General features: G+C 39.9%; 1 protein-coding gene across 4 annotated transcripts in view; it reads right to left on the reverse strand.

Annotated features, from left to right (window-relative positions):
• The window catches only part of Cntnap4 (contactin associated protein family member 4), a 298,486-nt gene that overhangs the window by 231,545 nt on the left and 43,014 nt on the right, over positions 1–23,927 (reverse strand). For all 4 annotated transcript variants that reach the window (XM_041650847.1, XM_041650845.1, XM_041650846.1 and 1 more), the window contains exon 2: positions 16,985–17,095. In XM_041650847.1, coding sequence (XP_041506781.1) covers positions 16,985–17,095 — 111 coding nt within the window. The remainder of the gene's footprint in view (positions 1–16,984; positions 17,096–23,927) is intronic.

Consider the following 23,927-nt stretch of genomic DNA (forward strand, 5'->3'; position numbering starts at 1 on the left):
ATTTCAGCAGCAGGTGATTTAACTTTTTCCCCTTTAGTCAGGCAGACTCCTTGTGCAGCATCCCTCTTAGCACATTGCTCACATCAAAGAAACGAAATGTGAAGGAGTAAAGGGTTCCATGAAACTCACTATGATAAATTGGTATGGAACAAGAAGCAAAGAAGGCAAGCTAGTCTTTGCTCTTGCTTGCTCATGACCTATCTTCTCCCTTCTGTTCCAAATTCTCCTCCTATCTCCTCCTAGGTAGAGCAATGTTGTTAATTGTTATTAATATGTTGATATAGTCTTGACAAGATCTAGACTCACCTAAGAGATAAACCTCTGGGTGTGTCCCTGAAGGAGTTTCTAAATTGAATTACTAGAAGCGAAAAACTCACCTGAGTGTGGGTGACTCCAATTCATAGTGTGCTCCCAATTGAATAAAATGGAGATAGTTGAAGACTAGACTCTTTAGAGTACTCTCTGGAGTGTGATCTCATCTCTTCCCCCTCCTCTCTCCTGATCTATCATCTATCTATCTATCTATCGATCGATCTATCATCTATCTCTCCTGACTATGAACACACTGTGACCAGCCGCCTCATGTTCCTGATGCTATGGTTTTCCTGCCATGAGAGATTGCACCCTCAGACCCTGAGCTAAAATCAACCCTTCCTTCCCTAAGTTGCTTTCATCAGATGTTTTGCACAGCAGTGAGAAAAAGAAAATAATACATACAAAAAAGAGATTTCTTTAGCCTTCTTTATCCCTTGTCAAATCTTTCATATTTTAGGCTTAAAGGTATTCGGCTAAACCTTGTTGTCAAGCTATGTGATAAACCTGTATTTGCTTAAGCATAGGATGACTCACAACACCTGAGGTGGGTGGAGAATAAAAGGCAAACAGGACAACTACATCTACTCCTCACACAATCCCACACACAGAGGGAGCCACTAAGACAAACACTTTATCATTCGATTTTATAGTATCTTTCATTATGGAAATGTGTATGTCCACCTTTCCCAGTGCTGGTCACCACATCTTGATACCAAAAAATGGAATCTACTGACCACTTTGTGTAACACATAGAAAGAACTCACCCAGTGTCTCTCATTGCCCACAGTTTAGTAAGACTATATCATACAGATACGTCAATAGTGATCAAAGCTTCTAGTATCTGCCAGGTGTTGCATCATCCCTGATCCACAGTCTTTTGCAAATTACAATATGCATCCCAGAGGACTTAACACAGAAGAAAAAAAGGCTTTTCCCTAAGGTTTGGTCATCTAGGTCTGCCAGCTGAGAGGCCAATGTTTGCTTTGCTGTCATGTGGACAGACGCAGGATTAAACCTCAGAAAGCAAAGTTGTGCTTACATCGACTACCCTGGAGACTGCTAACATTTACACAGCATTGATTTCTCCACATACAGTGCTACTAAAACACATGGCTGTTGACAGTGTCTCATGATAGGAGAAGTTTGCAAATGCCGTGCATATCCCATTTTCAATGGGTTTGCCACAAAATGCATATATCTTTCTTCTCTATTATAGAAAAAAATCATAACATTGTTGGTTTCTTTTTTTAAGTTTGGGCTTTATCCAGAAAAATACAATTGCACTGTAAGAGTTTTATTTGGAAGGAGTTGAATGCTTTGGCTCATATATTCTACTTTCATGAGGCATCATTTAGGGGATTAAGCTGAACACAATTTGGAGGATTACGTCTGTGAATAGAAAGTGAACGATAAGGAAGAGTCTTATACGGCCTGGCTAAGGAGTGACCCAGCACAGAGCCAAGGAGCAAAGACTAGGAAAGAATTCTATTTTGTCGCATTTTGATTCTGTTTCCTCAAGTGGTTGGGAAAACCTGTCAAAACACTAGCCAGTGGCACGTTCAAAGAATATGGATATCTGCCAAAGAAAACAGGAAACTGGGGAGCCAAGTGTGAGGCTGTAATCCCAGAACTCAGGAGGCCAAGGCAGGGGGATGAATTTAGAGAAGGCGAGACAGCGGGAATTCACAGGTAAGCCCTGTGCTACATGGAGAGGATTGTGAGGTGGGCAGACAGAGAGAAAGGGAGACAGAGACAGACGAGAGACTGAGGCAGAGAGAAGAGAGGGTGAGGAGACAAGCCCAAATAAACATAAAACAAATAGCAAACTCTGTGAGCATGAGAACCAAAGAGTTAATATAATAATACTAAAATGCTGTTTCAAACTTCATCCCTGAAATACAAGGCATACAAGGAAATAAGAACAATAGCAGTCATGGTGTGAATATGGTGTGACTCCCACAGGCTCCTACATGGAATGCTTTCTCCAGCTGTTGGTGCTATACTGGAAGGTGGAGCCTAGCCGGAGGAACTGTGTCACCAGGTGTTCCTTTGAAGGTTGTACCCAAACCCTAGGTCCTTGGTTCTCCTCTGCTTCCTGGTGAGGAATCCCTCCCACCCCGTTCCCACTGCCATAAGTTCTGCCCACGTACATGCAGTCCAGTGACCATGGTCTGAAAATGAGCCAAAATGCTTCTTTTTCCTTCGAGGTGTTCTTCCAGATATTTCTGCCACAGATACACAAAAGTAACACACACTAGACCAACAGGAAAAAATGAATAAAAACAGTCACTGAGGAAGCCAGCATGTGGCCTACCTAACCACAACTTAAAATAAGTTATATTTATGGCCAAAGACCTAAAGGAACTCAAGAACAAAGAGTGGGAGGAAGATTACAAATGCTGTGTCAGCACATTGTAAATAAGAATAAATAGATACAAAGTGTGAAAGGGGGAAGCTGCTCTTTGGTTAAGAACATCTACTGCTCTTGCAGAGGACCAAAGTCCAGTTCCTAATGCCAACACAAGGCAGCCCGCAGCTGCCTGTAACTCCGGCTTTCCAAGGGGATCCTACATCTCAGGATCTCAGGCCACTGTGGGCAAGCACCTTCATCCATGTGCACACACACACACACACACACACACACATACACACACACACACAATTTAACAAATAAAATAAAAATTTAAATATAAAATGGGACCACAAGGTACAACTGAAATGAGTCCAGTTGAGGGTTCAGAGGAGATTTGAGCAGACAGAAACATAACTGTGAAGACTGGTCAATTGGTGCCACAAAGCCTGAGTACTGAAAAGAAAAAAAATAAGCCTTAAGAGATCTCTGAGACACCATTAGGCTTAACCATGTCTGAGAGCACAGGAAGACAGAAGAGGGAGTGGGGAAGAGATCAAGCATTTAAAGAAGTAATGACCGAAAGCTTTTCATACTTGATAAATGATAAATTCAATAAACAGGCAGGATAAACACAGAGGGTTCCACGCAGAGACATATTACAATCAAACTATTCAAAGCTAGGGCACAGAAGAATATTAAAACAGAGACAAGAGATCTGTCACATGACAGCGACCCTCAATAAGACTCACAGGTAGTTTCTAAACAGAGACTATGATGGCCAGAAGGTAATAGGATGACAAATTGGAAATGCTGCAAGGAGAAAAGAAAGTCAGCCAAGAGTGTATGTTTGGTCAAGTTGTCCTTTTAAATGAAGGATAAATCATGACAGTCCCAAACTTTAAAACGATGGAGGTTGTGTTAATAGACCTACCCAACAAGAACAGATTCTGTATGTGGAAAGAAAGAGCAAGGGACAGCAAAGCAAAGCTAAATGAAGGAACAGAGAACACGAACCAGGTAAATACATAAGTAAGCACAGGTGAATGCATTGTTGTATTTGGGGGTCAAAATCCCACATTGCTTCATGGTTGAAAGGAGGAAGGCAGGCCAGAGAGATGGCTCAGCAGCTGAAGGTGCTTGCTGCCAAAGTTCACAACCTGAGTTTGATCCAGGTACGGCAGGTGGAAGGAGAGAACCAACTCCTAAAGGTCATCCTCTGACCTCGCCATCCATGCAGAAGCCTGCGCACATCGCTGGGGGGCGGGAACAGGACACTGGGAATAATTGGGCATAATTTAAATATCTAACTAAATAAAATGAATGAAATTAACTATAAATCTATGTGAGGATACATAATAAATATGTACTTTGTGAAAACTATACTTACAGGAGAGGCAAACATGTCAGAAAGGGAAGCTCAAGAATATTAACTTAAAATAGGTCATTGTAAGTTTTATAGATGGGTTTAATTCCAAAAGTAATCACAAGGAAAGAAATTTAAACACAAAAAAAAAATGAAGAAGAAAATTAAAACATAAAATCTCAATTACAAATTTGGGGGCGGGCTTGGGGGATAGCTTAGTGTTTAAACCACTTGCTGTGCAAGCATGGGGACCTGAGTTCAAATCCCTAGAGCCCACGTACAGTTGGCTGCAGTCATGTGTGTTTGTAATCCCAGCAGTCCTATAGAGAAGGGAGGTAGAGACAGGAGAGTCCAGGTAGCGCTGTTGCACACAAGAAATCCTGTCTCCTAACAAGTTGTCCTCTGACCCCCACCTCTACCTGTGTTCCATAGCATGTGCCTACACACAAACACATGGGTGGGGGACTTATTTTAAAAATCTACCAAAAATGTTTCCTTTTGAAACCTAATAATGACAAATGCATCAGTTATACCACATTGGGAATATTCTTAAGTGCCCCAGGATCGATATAACATAAATATAAAATTAACATTTTGCCATGGTTAATTTTATGTTCCACAAATTTTATCCCAATGTTTGATAGTTTTACAGTGAGTTTATAGGGAATTAATTACTGGCCTAATAGTATGCAATTTTTACGGATGCAGCCGTCACTTTTCTTGAGCACTGTGTAGAACCCACCCACTGTGTTCAAACACCCACATGTTCCATCTCATGTATGTTTGATTTTAACTTGTACTAAAAATTGCAGTTATCGGTTATTTTTATAATTTGCTTTAAATATCTGTTTCTTACATCTTTATTTCATTGATGGTTTTCTGTATCAATGAGCTCCTTATGTGATTGTCCCAATCGGCACTAATGCCATGCCGTACACAGCGGAAGATCCTCCTCTAATAAATATAAGAAATAGCACACAAATGCGGCAGAGATGGGTCAGTCGGGGAGCAAATGCTAATACATTTTCTTGCTCTTTAACTTTGAAGATTTGCTCATTTTTATTCCTTTTATCTTGAAAGCAACATATAATGTCTCTAGCCATTGCAGAATCCTAGTTAGGCTTTGAAAACACATTCATAAACACCCTTCCGAGCAATGACGATGGGGCTGAAAGTCTTAGGCAGGCGTAAAAATTTGGGGTCTCAAATTTATTTTTACTGAGGAAAGTCTCAAATTACAGGACCAATTACAGTTCGACCAAAATGACCTGAATTAGAAATCAAATCACCTTAGGGTCATGGCTTCTATTTGGAAAAGAAGTAGCATCTGATCCCGCCATCCATCTCCCGGGCGTGTACCTGTGTACCCAACGGAGTCTAAGGCAGCACATAACAGGGACAGTCACACATCCGTGTGCTCTGCAGCACTGTCCACAAAAGCCAACTCATAGAACCAGCCTCAATCCCCATCAACATTAAAAAGGGCAAAGAAAATGTATTTCCATAGACTAGAGTAAAACTAAGTTGTGAAAGAAGAATAAAATGATGTCATTTGCAGGAAAATAGATAGAACCCGAGAACATCATATTGACTGCAACAGGACAGATTTAGAAAGATAAATTACCCTGTGTTTTATTCATACACAGAATCTAGATGTGGAAAGGACTCAAGAAGTAGAAGTAGCCTGAAGGACTACTTAGGACATTGATTCTCAACCTTTCTAATCTTCCAACCCTTTAATACAGTCTTTCACGTTGTGGTGACCCCAACCAAAAATTTTTGTTGCTACTTCATAAATGTAATTTTGCTACTGTTGTGAAGTGTGATGTAAATATCTGATATGCAGGATATCTGCTATGTATATTCCTGTGAAGGAGTCATTCAATCCCCAACGGGTTTGAGACCCACAGGTTGAGAACCACTGATTTAGGAGGACATTTCCAGCAAGAAGGGAGACGAGACAGGGGAAGGTAGTGAACAAGGTCAAGGTGCATTGCATGCATCTATGCAAATGTGAGGATGACAGTCAGGACTCTAGCTCGGTGGTAGAGCATGTGCCTGCCATACATGAGACCCTAGGTTCAATTCTCAACACTGCAGAAAGGAGAGCTTCATAATAAAACTTATTTTCCGTACAAATAGAAAATGCAAATTTTAAAACGCCCTGTTAATTGGGAGAAGCAGAAGGGGCTTTTTTTTTTTCTGAGTTTCTGGCATGAATTCCCAAAGCCTCCCTGACATTCTGGATGCCAACACCAGAATCATACCAACTATAAAATGACACTGAATCCATTCATTTTTACTGCGTTTTTCATTCCTTTGTCCCAACCCTAAATCTATTTTCACCTTACACACACGTTCTTGGTATTTATTAGCACAGGTCAACTCCACATTCCGTGTTGATAAAGCCAAGGTACTGGTACATATTTTAAATGGTTATTTGTCTTGATATGGTTTCAGAACTGAAGAAAAGCTGAAAGATTATCAGGGACTTTCCAATATGACCTATACCCGGATTTCTTCATCATTAACATTTTAAATGAGTATAGTATGTGTGTCCCAAGTAATAATTATCACTATTAACTAAATTGATATTTTAATTCCTTTAGTTTTCACCTAATGTTCTTTTTCTATTTCAAAGTTCTACCACTGAAATCATGTTACACATTGACCACCCTGATTCCCCGTGTTCATCTAGTTATGACAGTTTTTAGGCTTCATTCCTTGGGGTTTTTCTTGTCAGCTTTGAGGATAACTGTCCAGGCAGAATGATCGTCATTTCAGGTCTGCCAAACAATTTCGGAGTTTTCCAGGAGACAAATCAGAAGGATTAAAAAGTTCTATTCTCATCACAACAAATCAAGACAGTTTATCAATATAGCTTATCGTGGACAGTGTTAAAGTTGGTCACCTGAATGAATTTGAGTTTGTCAATTTACTGCAAAATTCTTCTTACACTAACCCACTATTAGACATAAGATGCTTCAATGCATCTTACACCTAAGGGATCATGATTTATGCTCTACTCCTTTGATGTGGGAAAGTCTACTGTGAAGTTATTTGGAATTGTTTTGAACAGGAGTAAATATATTATTTTGGTTATTTTATTTTAACTATGTGCAATCATATATGTCTGTGTGTGGGTTTGTGTATGTGTGTATTGTGCTCATGGAAGCCAGAAAAGAATATTGGATACTCTGGAGTTAGCTTTACGGGCAGCTCTTAGTCACCCTAGCTGGGCAGTAGGAACTTATCTCAAACCCTCCGTCAGAAGAGTATACATTCTTTAACTGCTCAGCCATCTCTGTAGCTCCTATGTTGTGCTAATTTTTTGGATGGTAAACGGTATGGCTTGAAGGTACAAGTTTGAACTACGTCATCTATTGAGCAAATTCAAAAGGTAGGAGGGTATAAAGTAAGGAAAAAACAAACAAAACTGAGCTCTCCACTGGGATGACACTATAGGCTCCTGACCTTCAGCCCCACCCACAGTTCTGACTATCCTCAAGGGACGTATCCCTTAACTTTCCATCGTAAGGACATCATCCTCTACTGTTGAAGGGTAGCCTTCCTCTAGACAGAAAACCTAGAGGACCATTACCATTTCCACTCCAGCGGATTTCCAGGAACAGAGGATTCCCCACTATCATGGAAGCCACGGGACAAAAGCCACAACTAAGTGGTCCAGCCTAGGGCAAATCCCTTTTACAACTGCTAATAGTAGATTTGATGGCTGCAGTATTGAATAGAGGAAGCAACACAGCTGAAGGCATGGAGATACCATGAAGTAACTAATACACACAAGCGTATCTTTAATTGTAACTGTCTTTAACAGGGATGAATGAGACTTTTCCTCCCACTTTGTCCTCCCTTCTCCTCACAAGAAGGATGCTCGGGTTGTGCAAGACAAGGCCAGAGCCCGACTTCCTTCCACTGGGTCTTCAGCTTTGTAACCCACCAAGCTTTCCGAACACATATGCCTTCCAGCTTTCCGAGGACATTCTCATTCTGGGGCTCAGGCCGAGTCTCCTCACACATGTATGCTAATATTCTGTTTAGAGTATTTTGCATTTATATTCATGAGCAAGTGGCTTTTAATTTTCCTTTCTTGTTTGTCCTTGACAGGACTGAGGACCAAGGTTATACCGGCCTCACAGAATGAGTTAGGAGGATTTTGACTTTTTTCCTTTCTCTGAGAGAAAATGTCAGATCTGTCTTAAATATGTTTGGAAGAATTCCCATTTGAACACACACTAACCTGGAGTTCTCTTTGTTGAAACATTTTAATTACGGATCTATTCTCCTCTAGAGATAGAGGCTTACTTTTTCTGTAATTTCTTGAATGCAGTTTTTATGAAATTATGTTTTTCAAATTTCTCAATCATATTTTACCTTTTGTTTGTATGTGAATGTATGAAGCCAGAAGAAAGCATTGGATCTCCTGCAACTGAAATTATAGGTCATGAGCTGTGGGTGCTGGGAACCAAACTCAGCTTCTCTAGAAGAGTAGCAAGTGCTCTTTGCCCCTGAGCTGTCTCTCCCGACCCATAGTCTTTCATTATTTTTAATTTAATCTGTTAGATATTTTTCTTATAATTTCTTCACGTGACTACTTGGATGGTTTCTTCATATTTAGCCTTCTTTCTTCTGTAACACTTGAAATTAAGGGTATGTGTTTTGGTCTAAGTGGCACCTCACAAGTTTGACTTATAGTGAGTTGTCATTGAGCAAAAACGATTGCTAATCTCCATTGAGATTACTGCTCTAGGAGTGCGGTAATTAAATTCCACACCTTTCTGGATCTTAAGTATTTTTTTAATTAATGATTTCCAGGTAATTCCACTGTATACAGGACACTTATTCCCCATGATATGAACCCTTTGAGATTTATTGAAACCCTATTCCTTATGACACTGCATAAATTTAGACAAATAGCCTACGTATACACAATAAGAATGCATGTCCTCCAGTTGTTGGAAACACTATATAAATATAAATCACATTTTTCTATTTTGCTAAATTTATTAATTTTGCTCTGTCAGTCCTCTGTAATTTCACCAACATTTTCTTAGCTTGCATATGAAATAACTAGTCAGAGAGTTGCCTTAACAATAAAACCATTGCAATCTGCATTTCTATTTATATTCCGTGTTTCTACCACTCCTTCTTGTATTTAATACTTTTTTATTTGGTATGAAAAATGACCGGGTCACTAGACAGCATTTCCTTTGTCTCCAGAGTTACTGCTGGGTTTTTCTAAGATACATCAAGCTGCTTCTACTTTCTTTTTGGTTCGCAAATTTCTAGGAATACTGCTAAGTAATATGATTTAAGTATTTGTGTTCCTGTATAATCTGTTTTGAAGCCCTGGCCATTAATATAATAACAGTTGGAGATGGGGTTCTAGGAGGTAATGAGATTCAGATGCGAGTCGGAGGGTGGAGCGGCCATGATATGCTCAATATCCTCATACTAGCAGAAGATGGAGAGATGGTGTTCTTCCCATGTGCTCAAACCCAGATAAGGCAACCAATAGGAAGTCAGGAACAAGGCCCTTATGGAATAACAAATCTGCTCCCTCTTTGGTCTTGCACATTCAAACCTTAGAATTTTGGAAAATCCATGTCTGTTGTTTGATCCGCCTAACCTGCGGTTTTGTTATTGCAGACTAAGTGGGCCCCTAAATTTTCTAAATTATTATTTCCCCAAAACTAGATACCAGCTAGACTTGGCACCCTTGACTTTGGGGCAGAACAAAGGAGTAAGGAAAATCTATCAAGAGATCCATCTTATCTATCCCTTGGCAGATAGACCCAATCTGTCTGGGTCATCTCTGGAAATTGATGGCTTCCTTACTCTCCCATCCCCGTTGGCCCATAAGCTTCCCTTTTTCTCCCCACAGCTTCACCCTGACACATTCATCCCTTGCACCTCAGGTGTTGGCTTCAGCTGTGCCTCTGTGAGAACCTAACTCAAGGTCCAGCAACAAGAAATGTCCTACTCACTACTGACAAAGGTGACAGAGGCCTGAAGGGACGTGGAAGTGCGTAAGGACACTTGCTGTTTGTATCAAGGACCACGGTTCAGTTGCCAGCACCCACATTAGGTAGCTCATAGCTAGTGGTAATTCCACATCCACGGGATCTGATGCCTTCCTCTGGTCTCTGGGGCATCTGTATCATGTGCACTAACCCACGCATAGAAACACACACACAATTAAAAAGAAAAGAAAATAAAAATCCAGACATGCACTAAAAGAACACAAGATACATACTGGTGACTGTCAACTTTATGAATATCTTTTAATTGAACAAACTTGAGCCACTGTATCAGTTTGAGTGTGATCCTATTTCTACCTTGAATGTCTTCGTCTTATGGAAGTTGAAGGCCTCTCCTAAGCCAGTAACATCCTGTGTCTCCTAGCTTGAAGGGACTTAGAAGGGCAAACTGGCTTAAGGAATTCCTCTCTCATCTTCTTAATTACCTCTTTCTCACTCTGAGCTAAAGATTTCCATTGTTAAGTGAATGCTATTTCTATTGTTCAATAAATACATTGCCTACAAATGACACATGAAATAGTGCACTTGGGGCTGGGGAAATGGCTCTACTCCTAAAGTGCTTACTCAGTTCCTAAGTAAAATTCCAGGTGCAGTAGCACCTGTCTATAATCCAGAGCTGGAAGGCAGAGACAGGACGATGTCTGGGTTTACAGACCAACCAATCTAGCCAAGTCTGTTAGCTCTGCATCCCAGTGAGAGACAGTCTTTCAGAAAAACAAAATGGAGAGTAACTGAGAAAGACATTTGACATCGGCCTCTGACTGCCACCCCAGGTGCACACACATGTGCACACATCCGTGAACAAATGCACACACATACCCCGAGCACACAAAGTGCACATTGTTTTAGAATATAAAGACCCTCAAATCCAATCTCATTCTTCTATAGGAAAGGGGGAAAGAGCGAGCCAGTGTTATTCTCAAGGCCACCCGGGATTTACTGCTAGAGTGCAGTGCTCTGGATTCCCAAGCCAGGGCTTTGTATCCCCATAAATTACTTACGATTGGCGACTTGACACATCCGCTCAGATGGAATTATGGGGTTGATTTAGAGCTAGAAAACATGTGCTTTGGGGCAGACAAGGACAATAGAAGGAAAGAAAAGACGGGGCACCAAGATGAGGAGAGGTGAGAACAGGGGTGAGCACGTCCTTACAGAAGGAGACCCAGAAGAGACACCAGCATGTGACTTACACAGGAAAACAAATGCTCACTAGATAGTCACCCCTGGTACACAATCAAATGAACCACTATAAGGATAGCAGGAAATATATATGTATATTAGAACTGGCAGCAATTTTTCCCTTGCTTTAATGAGTAAGGTATATGAGCATATCGAATATAAGAGATGTAAATCTTCACTCGTTTTATTTCACCTTCTCAAGGCCAGTGTATAATCTATAAGCACAAGTGACACCACAGACCATAAAATTGATCTCAGAATTTATTCTCCAAACCTTTATCAAAATGTGAATCTCTTAGCAGGGTTTTTGTTTTTAATTCATAAACCAATTTCGATTGCTTCTTTTTTTAAAAAAAAGCAAAACTATTTTAAATTGAGTCATCACATCTCCCAAGCTGGTGGACTCTGACCAAAAGATATACAGGAATGCACTATCTTTACTTCAGTCTCATTTTAAAAAGTATAATATATAAGTGTGATTCTCTGACACTGCTTTATAGTTAATCAGGAGCAAGTTGATCGCTCCTAGAAGGCAGAAGACTAATGTGGACATCTGTATTCCCTGAGAGATTAGTGCGTATATTTGGTCTTGCTAAGTTTGTTAAGATGGGGTTAATTGACTGACTCCACGTTGAAATTGGTTAACATTACTCCAGCCTGTGTTTCTGGAATCCATTTGGCTATGCTTCTGCACTACCATCGTTTTCAACGAGGCCAATGCCACCTCACTAAGTTTGTGACACTGTTAACCCTATTCCTCCAACAGGAAATTAAAGGACAGAGGCTAAATATTTTTCCCATCCTTAAGTGAACAAGAGGTAGCAGTGATTTAAACCCAAGGAGAGTGAATCGATCTCAGAGTGTCTAATAATAGCTGCTCTTCACCTAAAATTTTATTATCCTCAGGAGAAAGTTAAAAAGAGAAATGCAAGCCGGGGAGCTGAAATTCAGATGTCTGGGAAGCTTGCGTCCTGTGCCTCTAAGGTAACTTGTGGCCCAAACGTTAGGGATTTGGTTGGGTTTAAGTGCTTGCATCTCAGCATTGTGAGCTGTAAGTCTGAATTTCAAGGGAAGAGATTGGGTGGGGAGAGGAAGGGAAGGGGAGAGGAAGGGAAAGAAGGAAGATGAACATGAACAAGGGAAGGAGGGAAATAAAAGGAAGTGGAAAGAGAAAACAGGAGGGGAGGAGTGGGAAGGGTCCATAATAGTAGTTAGAGCACAGGGCGTAAAAATTAGGCATAGCCACTATGATGTCATGTTGCAGAGTCCAGTTCAGCCTGAAGGTGTGAAATCTTTACAGCTCTATATACCAAAGCCTTTCTTGGCATGTTAGATGCTGGGGTGATGGGGAAGAAGTTGGTACATAATACAATATTGCAATATCTTCTGTTCTGCATCAAACTCTGCAAGTTGCCCCTAATAGTCCAAACTCAGCCACTGAAGTTCATGGGCATTGTCCCTGGCCACAAGACCTCAGGTACATTACAGACTCACACCATCTGTGCTGAGGCTCCCCTTCCCTCAGGCTTCAAACTATTCATCTGTGCATAATTCATTTCTAATTTATCAGCTGTCATCTAAGACATCAAGTAGTAACATATATTAATATTATCATTTTAGAATATAATGACTATAAAGGATTTTATGTAGCATCTTTAACAACAAGAAGCACTGATTATTTGATAGTATCTCAGGGGACCTCTCTTCTTTTTTTTATTTTCTTTTCTTTATTTATTTATTAAAGATTTCTGCTTCCTCCCAGCCACCACCTCCCATTTTCCTCCCCCTCCCATAATCAAGTCCCCCTCCCTCAAGCAATGATGTGTGTCATGAATACCTTGAAACTGAACTTAAGGGTCTTTACTTAAACATAGTAAGTTGTATTCGAATAAGCACAGTGATATAGGACAGAAAGAATGGCCAGATGATTCTGCAATTGCTGCTAGAATAATCCATCTTAGAGTATGCAGAAAATGATGCTATTACTGTCAATTACCAAATAAATAATTTCTCTACAGACAGATGTTTGAATTTTTTAACAACAGATACTAAAGGGATGAGAAAATTCTGCTTATTTAGAGCAGAAGGATTTAGTTGTGGTAAGAAAATTGACAATGGACAAGAATAAACAAATATTCCTCTTCTAGCAATAGTGAATACTCTGACCCTTCAGGCTAGATTAGAGCAAGTCCATAAAGCTACCAGCTGTACTTCAACACAGTGCATGTGTTTGCACCCCCATGCTTAAATACCTTATTTTTTCTGCATGCAATCATTTTCCTCATTGGTGTATTCACGAATTTAATGGTTCCAATGAACCCACTTCCAAGGTGCTTATGGACATTATATCTCAGCCTAAGAAACAATAGAGCATTACTACAAAATATATCTTCCTAATATTTTTGACTTAAGGATATTGGTCTAGTGTCAAATAATACACTAGAATCTGTTCGGACTCTAGGGCACCAACCATAACATAAGGGCATGCTCAACTCTACCTTCCATTAAAATTAAAATACCAGTGTACTCAACTAATAGGAAGTTACACAGTAGTTACCAATGTTCTTGCTCCAGGGACACAATGGATGCCTGAAGTCACTAATAATAAAAATCATTGTGTACAATGGGGTCCTATCTTATGCATATATGTATTGATAAGTTTAGTTCATAAATTTGGCACAGGAGGAGAGTGACAATAATAACTTGTAACAAAAGAAAACAATGATAGCAATACATAAATTGTGTGACTACGCTCTCTCTGTGCCACACAAACTAGCACATGATAGGATCCCATCCTTTTCACGTTTAATGTGGGGCGATTATGCCTACGTGATGCAATGAAATGATTGCATTGAGATGAAATGATGAGCATGGTGTAGGCATTGAGGTGTGGCACCAGGCTACTACATCCAGGTACTTGATAGCCAACATGGCTACTAAGTCACTGATGAGCAGGTAGCACACTCAGTGTGGATACAGTGATCAAAGGATGATTCATATTCCTTGACAGGTAGAGTAAAATGATAGGCGATTTCAACCCAACCTCAAAACAAAAACCCAATGTAACTGAAAAGCTGGCCTGCTTAACATTCTCTTACCATTGCTGAGTGAAAGGGCTGAAAGCAAAGCAATAGGTTAGGAGGAAACTTTACACCAGAGAGAGATTGGGCTGTGTTATATTTCCAGTATTAGCAGTGCTTGATTTTGTCTTTGTGTTACTTTATGTTGATTTTTGTATTATATTCCCAAAAGCTGTGAACTCTCTGCGGGATCAAGGTACAAGCCCTTCTGTGCCACTTTCTGGCATCTGCAGTCCTTCACAAGTTTTAGTTCATAGCTGCATTACTCCTAATTCAGCTTCTGTCACCTCGTGGTCTCGCAGGCTCTGTGTATCTCCAAATCCCACTCTTCTTATAGGGATGCCAGCCAGTGGTTTTAGAGCCTGTCTTGACTTGGTAAAAATCTCATTTCAGCTTCATTGCATCTCATAAAACCCTATGACCACATGAAGTAAATCACACACACAGGTATCAGCATTCAGACTGCGCTGTAGCCTTTTGGAGGAGACAATTCACCCTGGCTCTCCTATCAGGATCCTACTCATTTACTTGGCAAAATCCATGGTATTTCTCCCCTACAGCTGGACAACACTTTGGTTGTTTCTCATCCCCTGCCTGACCTTTCTTCACCAGTTCTTCCAATTCCTCAGAAATGATGCCTGTCTATCCCAGATAACTGGGATTTTTATCTGTTGGTTTCACCTACTGATACATGACCTGATGGCTTGACTGAACACCTCTTCCAAGCTGAGCTAAATATTTTGGAGTGTTTGAATAAAATAAGTAATATATAGACTTTAATAAATCACTCAAAATCTGACATTCCTTTATGAACATTCCATGTAATTAATAAGAAAAAAATCAAATCTAAATAAAAAAGAAAAATGTAATCAAGTAGGTTGACAACCAGCAAGAGATAATTAAAATGATCCTGTTTTGTTTCTTACTTTCATTAACATGCAAATGAGATTCATGAAGTTTGATATTGTGTTTCAGCAAGAGCCATAGAAACAAATTAAGAATGAAAATGAGTCCCACCGATGGAGATTCCTGTTGAGTATATAAATTAATGAAAACTATGATTGCATCCAATTAATAAAATATAATTCTGTGATTTATTGGGCCTCAAAAATGAAACAAAGCTTCATAGATAAATTAAATTTTCATTCTTTTTTGGTGGACCCCACTCTGTGAATGCTGTCAAGATTTAAGAGAAGGGCAATAAATGTTAAACTCTGCTTTACTTTTACAAGCACAAGGTAGAGAGACCTTACTTACAAAGCAGACTGTTGTAGAAATGGTGTCCCTGATAGGAGGTGAGGCGATCTAGGATGTCATCCAGAATACAGAGAGAACCCAATGCCTATGCAGTCAGAGATCCAGAATCACAAGTAGGAATCTCTGACTACAAGGTACTTGTAAGAAACAGAGAAGCATGAGCAAATCCAAAGACCTCTGTGTCTCTCACTGAATACAAAGATCTCAGGGTTTCCCTCCATTTGGTACCTTTGCTCTGAGAAACACACCAAAGTGCTTACCTCGAATAATTTGAGATTTTAATCATATCGAAAAAAGCTTAAAACCATGTCAATGGGTCATACAAACATGTCTATAGTCATTGGAACTGAATGATGTATAATGTATACCAGATGACAAAATGCACACAAACACACACACACACACACACACACACACACGCACACATGCACACACGCACGCATGCACACACGCACGCATGCATGCACACACACACACACACTGTTAGGTCCAAAGTTCCACATACTCAAACTCAAGCATTAAGCAACAGCACCAAGAAGAGCAATAACAGCAAGGAACAGATTTTGCAGCATGGTGGAAGAGGAAATAACACTCAATCAAAGTACGGTTTTGAAATTATGAGTTGTTGGGAGTCTGATTTTTTATCTGTTAAAATGGCTTCTATTTTTCAGTGTGTCCCTCACATGTTTGTGCTGATGTCTTTGACCCCAGTATATTAAAGAATGTCACCTTGGTGACAGTCATTTAGTACATGGGTGTGTGGCATGGCACGCTGTCATATCTCCTGCCAATGAATTGTTTTTGTTTTCTCTTTCCCTGAATCATATGCAAGTCATCCCTGGAGCCCAGCCTACCTAAAAAATACAAACAACTAGAATTGAGTATTTCTCAAGGGGCAGAAAAGCCTTAAGAAGCTCTTGATCCCCAACAACAAAGAAAGCCATGTCAACCACGTCAAGGATTAAACAAAATAGGGATTATTATTTTCAAATATATTGCATGCTTTAAAATTACTTCTTGCAGACCCCTTTAACTTGAAATAGGAAGCCAGTTAAGTTCCCATCACTCCTATATCCATAACGATTGCAAATCATTGCTATTTTTTTAACTTTACTAGATACATAAAAAACTCACCAGATTGAAGAAACTAAATTCTTTGGATGTTAAAATGATGGTATAGAGTTTTCTGGTAGGATGTATTTCTTTGTCTTTCCTGAATGGAAGCCAGGTGTCTTAAACGTCTACTTTATCATCATTGGCCTATTTAGACATTAATTTCTTTTCAGAGCATATCACTTGCAACGCTTTTGTTAAGAAAATGGAAAATTCACAAGATTCATCCTGAGTCCCAGGGTTGGGGGGAGAGCAGACTTACCATCTCTTCGATTCAACCTTGCGAATCCAGGACCATGACTGCTGGAGAGCTCAGAAGAACTGCTGAAGGATGCCGGAGGCAAGGCAGACACCAGAGGCTCATCACAGTCATCTGCCAGGAGGGAAAATGCCATGTTCCAGTGAGCACAGAGCTGACAGTTCTCTTCAAATCAATAGACACAACAAATAAACACAACATCAAAACGAGGATCTAAGCCACGCGTGGCAGCACGTGCCTGCAATCTTAGTGTGCGGCAGGAAGGTGCAGGGTGACCAGGAGTTCAAGGTCATCCTCAGACGTACGGTGAGTTCAAAACCATCCTGGGCTGCAAGAAACTCAGTCTCAAAATAAGTAAACAAGCAGACCTAGATTCTCTAGAACTATGCCTATTTTGCATGCAGTACGCCGTCAAAAGTCTGGCAAGGTCAGTAGCCATAGAAAAACAACTGATAGATGAGAGATTGTAGAAACAAAGAAAGAGAGAAAGGAGACATTATAGAAATTAAAAAATAAAATATGGTGAGATCAAAAGGTATGCTTTAAAAAAGATTTTTTTTATCATGAGCAGAAAAATGTATAAATTTAACTACACTAAAATGAACCTTGTGACTTGTTGGAATATACCTGTAATCCCAGGAATTCAGAAAACTGCTGCATAAAGATCTCAAGGTCAAAGCCCAGCTGGGCTAGACAGTGAACTCAAGGACCCACAGTCACATTAGTAAGACCCTATCCCAAATTATTTACAAAAGCAGAATGAAGGCTGAGTATCTAGCAAAGCGGTAGGGTGCTTGCCTAGCATATGCAAGGCCCTGGGTTCAACCTCTAGGTTCACAGAATAAAAAGAATCGATGGTTTCTAAAATACACTCTACAGTGGGAAAAAAAAACAATCACAAAATGTATCAAGTTTATCTAAAAGAAACAAATGAGACATAGTTTTTTTCTACAAAAATGTACAAGTTTGTTGAAATGTTTAGAAATTTATAGAACTATGAAAGAAATATTTAAAGATGAAAGAAATACATGGAAACTTGTATCTGAAAGAATGATTATAAAAGAAGTATATACCAGTACACAATCCAGGATCCTGAGTATAGAAAACATTTTAAGTGAAAAAAAATAGAAATACCTTCCACTTCATTAGCACAAGAAACCAGACACATTGATTGACATGCAAACTTCAAAAACACCAAAACTACAAGTAGATACATCTTTATAAGCAATGAGTGGATAAACTGTTCAGGGTCCAAAAAGGCCAAAGGAACTGAAGCATGTGGGTCAAGAGGAGTCCCTCCATACTTATGAGAAAATAGCATAGGTAACTACTTGTAGAACATCTGGCTATATGCTTGTCAATTTGAACTTCAGCATGCTCCAAGACTCCACTACCTCTACTAAGGAGCAAGTGCTTCTGGGAATGGCTTACCCACTAGGAACAACAGTCTCAAGAGGCCTTCTGAATGCACAAGAGTGATATACAAATGCCAGCAGTTTTCACTTCCCATCAAACCAACAAAGCCAGACACCACTGAATGAGCTGCAGATGTGAGGGTCTCTGCACCCAGAGGCACGTCCATCATTCATAACAGCAAAGAACTATTCACAACCCACAAGTAGTGTCCAAAGAACAGACAATAAAGGCATAGTTCACCAGGAAATAATACACGGCAGTGAAAAGGAGCCACAGCGACACAACAAAAAGCTCATAGAAATATAATTTTAGTGGGAAAATATTGAGTTAAACAGCAGATCTGCTAGTTTTGGGAATTTGTAAATGAAAACATAAATAACATGTTGTTTAGAAGCATACATGATTTGTCATTCAAATTATTTTAAGAGAAGGAATGAAACTGTAAGACTTCAGGATTTGTTTTTATCATGGGGTAGACTCAAGATGAGAAGAAAGTACTCAGGATGAAATCGCCAAAGGTCAAAGTTTGGGTACTAATGGCATCTTCCTACGATTCCATTTTGTTATAACACTTCAAAAATACACAAGCATTGGCATATATGCATATGCCTGTGCAGATCTTAGGCTCTGTTAAAGTAGAGACAAGACTCCATCTATTTATCTTAATATCACATAGACTGCTCTTTGTGTATAATCATGGGAAGGGACACATAGGGATGGGTGTTTGCATGCACATTGAGGCCAGAGCTCAACTCAGGCTTCTCACTGGTCTGGAGGTTATGGAGGAAACTGGGTTGCATGCATAACTAGCTGCAATGTTCAACCTCCTTCTATGTCCCCGGTGCTGGGATGACAAGTGTTGCCAGCACACCCAGCTTTTGTAGGCAGGTTCCCGGGATTGATCTCTGATTCTCAAACTTGATCCTCAAGAATGTTACAAACCCATCTCTCTCTCTCCAGCCCCACATATACTGCTTTTACTGTTAAACAGCAAAGTACAAAAAAAAAAAAAAAAAATACAGTGATAATGCTTGCTTTGATAGTGACACATGCTTAATGTACTCTGAATGAGCTTTAAAGCACTTTCCTTTTTGAATTAAGAAGTTACTCTCACTTCTGCTTTAATCAGAATAAAAGCTCCTACTTAATATTTTTATGTATCTTGGTAATTTAAAAGCATGCAGGGTTATTGTCTCAAATGTTTTCTTTGACAGTAATTTAATTTATATTAATTCAAAAGTTATCTGGATTCACCTGAAATGTTACAGAGTTCTTTCTGCCTGAACATAGCTTGCTCTTGAATGACTTTCACAAGACTTTGCCCAATGTATCCTTGTTTTCTTGTCCTCTTTTGAGGTTTCTTGGTTTGTTCTTTGGGGTTTTACTCCGTGTTAGCAATCAAAACCACGGCCCCAAGCACGCAAGGCAAGCACTCTACCAGCTGAGCCCCAGCCCCAGCTCCCCATTTAGTTTCTTAAGATTATCTCATTTTCATGTATAGCTCACTTTCCCCTCTTTTGTACCTCCAATTCTCTAGCTGACTCTTAAGGAAGACAGGTTCTTGCATGTCTATTGATTAGCTTAAGTGCTAACACCAGCCATTCTAGTTGTTAACTCAAGTAGTAAGGGGCGTAGACATTAAAAGACTTACAACCCACGGAGTGTTGGAGGGGGTGGGTGGTTGTACCCAATTATAAAAGCAACAACCAGAATGCTTTAGTACACTGTGGGAGCTAAAGTGTGTGTGTGTGTGTGTGTGTGTGTGTGTGTGTTTGTACATACAGAAGGGCATTATGTGTACATGGGGACAGTGTGTGTGCGTGTGTGTGTGCGCGCGTGTCACTAAAACTGCCTGCCTTTGGGGTCATTATCAGTATGCAGGTGTGTGATGGAAGGGGCTATTTAACTGCATCTCAAATCAATTACGCAGATGAGGATCGACTCGGCAAACGTAAAGAGCACCTCCGCTGCAGCCACTCTGGAAGGTATATATTTATTGCCCATTTGTTTTTGTCAACTGTAAATTGAGAATCCATACTGCTCCACTTTTAGTTTTTAAAGAACAGTACTGAAATAAGAGAAGGGGTCATTTTTTCCCATTTGTGGGGAGAGGGCAGGCAACCTGGGAGGGAGGTGGATCATGGAAGGTGTTAGTGGGGAACTCTGAGGTTGGGTCAAGTTCCAATTGGACCTTCACATGCATGACTCTCTTCTTTCCCACAAGCCTGCAAATCCTCTGCATGCTGCTGTAAGTTTTCCCAACAGTAGAGTCGTTTAGTCATTTGTCTCCAACTAACTATAACATAGTGCATGCTTGGAGGACTTAGACACTCTCACACACATAGTAACTGGCCTTTATTCTTCTTCATTGAGATTTTAATATTAATAACTTATCAATGAAGTCTTTGAGGCACAAAGCTTAGCTCACTCTCTTATCTTCCTGTAGCAGGATGGAGACATTTATAAATCAAGTTGGAGCAGAAAATCAAGCATATAAGAACACCATGATTATAAAGAGCATTCCTTTAGTTTCCGCTGTCTGAATGTGATGGGGCACCATGGCAGCATTGCTAAAATGCGTCTTGAGAAGTTATTCTCTCAAGTTCAGGGTTTCCCATGCTGTTGTACATTACATGTTTGATATTCAATAGTTTTGACCACAAGAGAAGAAGACCTTGGGCAACAGTAATGAGTCTGAGGTGACCAAACAGGGCATTTCCCTGTGACTATTAATAGGATGAAATTGTAGATTACATATAGACCTCCTGTGAGTTTAGTTCCGAACTTTCTCAGATGGCAGTCGTAAAAGGAGAGTTCTGAACTGATGGCGTTGAGGGATAATGTCTCAGGTCAAAGATTCTCAACCAGAGCAGACTGCAGCCCTGAGAGGCACTGAGCAATGGCTGTTGGAGGCATGTTCCTCCCAGCGACCTGTAGATCAGGTACAGAGACAGTCTTCGGAACACTCTCTAATATACAGGGCATGACTCCACAGTACAAATCCCAATGGTGCTGAGGCTGGAAAAGAGCATTCCTGATTCAACACCCAGCCTTCTGCTGGAGCAGTCTCTCAGCGGGGAATCTCCAGCTTCCTCTCATATTTCAGCGTGGATGAAGCTCTAATTTGCAGCATTTTTGCATTTGAATAACGATCATTCAGGACATTTTGGTATATACGCATTGACGCCAGGAGGCGTGCAACACTGGAATGACAGGCTACTCTAGCTTAACACAAAATTATGTTTTTGTTATTAAGTACTAGATCAGATCATAACAGCACCCTGGTCTCTTCACTGCCAGTAATGTTGTTGGCAAAAATAAAAGTAAGTAGAGGGAAATAACAAGACACGGGGAAAATGATGGGTGCATTGATTGTGGAAGGGAATAACATGGTTGCCAGACATTTTAGAAAAGATTACAGAATTCAAAATGGTAGCAGAGCATTTTGGGATATTATTAGACATTTTTATTAGAATAAGAAACTTTCATTATTCTGCTTCTTAAAAATTATAACACCTTATTTGGCATTTTTAAAAGTCGTAGCAGGATTTCTGCTTTTTCCTTGATATCAGTGGAAAGTAGTAAAACTGCAGATTTTAGTCTTTTTGTTTAAAAAAGTGGTTCTCAACCTGAGGGTCATGACCTTTTGGGAGGTCAAATGGCCCTTTCACAGGAGTTGCCTAAGAGCATTGGAAAACACAGACATTTACATTATAATTCATAACAATAGTAAAATTACAGTTATGAAATAGCAAAAAATTAATTTTATGATTGGGGTCATCATAAAATGAGAACCTGTATCAAATGGTTGCAGCATTTAGGAAGGTTGAGAATCATTTGTTTAAGGGAAAAAAAGCTATACTTGATTGATTACATTTAGATAGTTAATGAACTATCTTAGAATATCCATAACTGGAAAGAAAGTTTTCTAGCTTGTGTTAAGATATTTTCATATACACAGAGAGAAAGTGTGTATCTGTGTGTGTGCACCGTGCATGCACGTGTCTGCACACATATGTGCGTGTTGGGGGAAAGAGTCAGAGACAGAAACACTCTAGCTTCCAGATCAATAGTTCAGAAAAGTCAGCATTTGTTTCTTCCATGGGAGAAAAACTTACCCTTGTCATTAAAAAGACAATGATAAATTAGATCTCTTGCAAGCTGTATGCATGAGAACATTCAACATTCTCTCACAAACGGAGGTGCAAGCTGTATTGAAGGTATTTTAATACAGCTCGATAGAAAGTAATTTCCTTTTATTTTGCAAAAGGCTTTAATGCATAATTCTCATAAGTAAGTAAAAGCTGTTCACTTTTTAATAAAAGTAATTCAATTTCCTTAAGCTGTTTGCAATATTACCTGTACTAAGATAATAAGTGTATATTATGGGTGCTTACCACGTTCTCAGTGTTTACATCTCTTACCTCCCTCGTTTGGTCCTGATGAATACTCTATACTGTCCTATTAGATACTGGGGCAATTTTGTCCTGGATAATACCATATCATAAACTATTAACAACTGGGACAATTGAGGGAAAATAAGTTACACTAGTTAAATAAATCACTCGAGGACACATTAGGAATGAATAGATTTACAGTGTTTCATCCCCTGTTCTGAGCTAAGGGCACTGTTTAAAAGAGAGTTGGTCTTCTGAAATCTACAATATAGAAAGTCAAGGCTGATTTGCAAGAACAGGCAGCTTAACCGCTGCTGAATATATTCCGAAGAGCTGCCAAAATAATTTGCATCCTTGCTAATGAATCATACATTGCAATGGAGATTGACATGGGAGGGGGTGGAGGGCGGGAAGATGATTTTCTTAAAAGTTCCCTTATACTAGAGGCAGCGATGACTCATTTTATAGGGAGCTTTGAAAACATCAGAGCGTCAATTCTTTGAGGAAATGGATTTCACAGACCTGGTCCATTGACAGTTTTAGGATTAAGGAATGGCCTCTTCCTCAAGAAATCCATATCCTTGAAAAGAAATTATTCTAATCTATATTTTTGAAAGCTCATCTACTTGAAATTGGAAACCATGAACTAATTTAAAAGGTAAAGTATACGATTATGCTGGTGTATCCTACCAAAAACTACTCTGAGCAAGACAAGATTTCATCCCCAACAACAGAATTCTTTTATCAATCTTGGTTTCCTGAGTTCAGGCAGTCCTGTCTTCTGACCTGACCTGACCCACAGCCTGTATCTGTACCTGGTGTGTCTCTGATGTCTGTCTAGTGAGAGACTGGATATAGGAGGAGCAAAGGCCAACCCACAAGAAGAAACAGGCTTCAGCAGCCAATTCCAGAACCGAACATGAGCTCCTCCAGGGAATGCCTGCAAAGAGCCAGGTTTTGGCAGCTAACAGACAGGTTCCCCAACGTTTGTCTCTGCTTCCACGTTAAGAGCGGCTACAAACAAAGTCAAATAGGTGATCCCAATCAATCTCAGGGGATGCCCTGCTTCTACTTAGCCTGGTCACAGCTGTCCCATGCCTGAGGCCTCTAATCAGGGTACACAGGAACCCTCT

Source organism: Microtus oregoni, unplaced genomic scaffold (assembly GCF_018167655.1).
Source record: "Microtus oregoni isolate MIOR12 unplaced genomic scaffold, Mior012 000004F_ref0000308, whole genome shotgun sequence".
NCBI classification, from domain to species: domain Eukaryota; kingdom Metazoa; phylum Chordata; class Mammalia; order Rodentia; family Cricetidae; genus Microtus; species Microtus oregoni.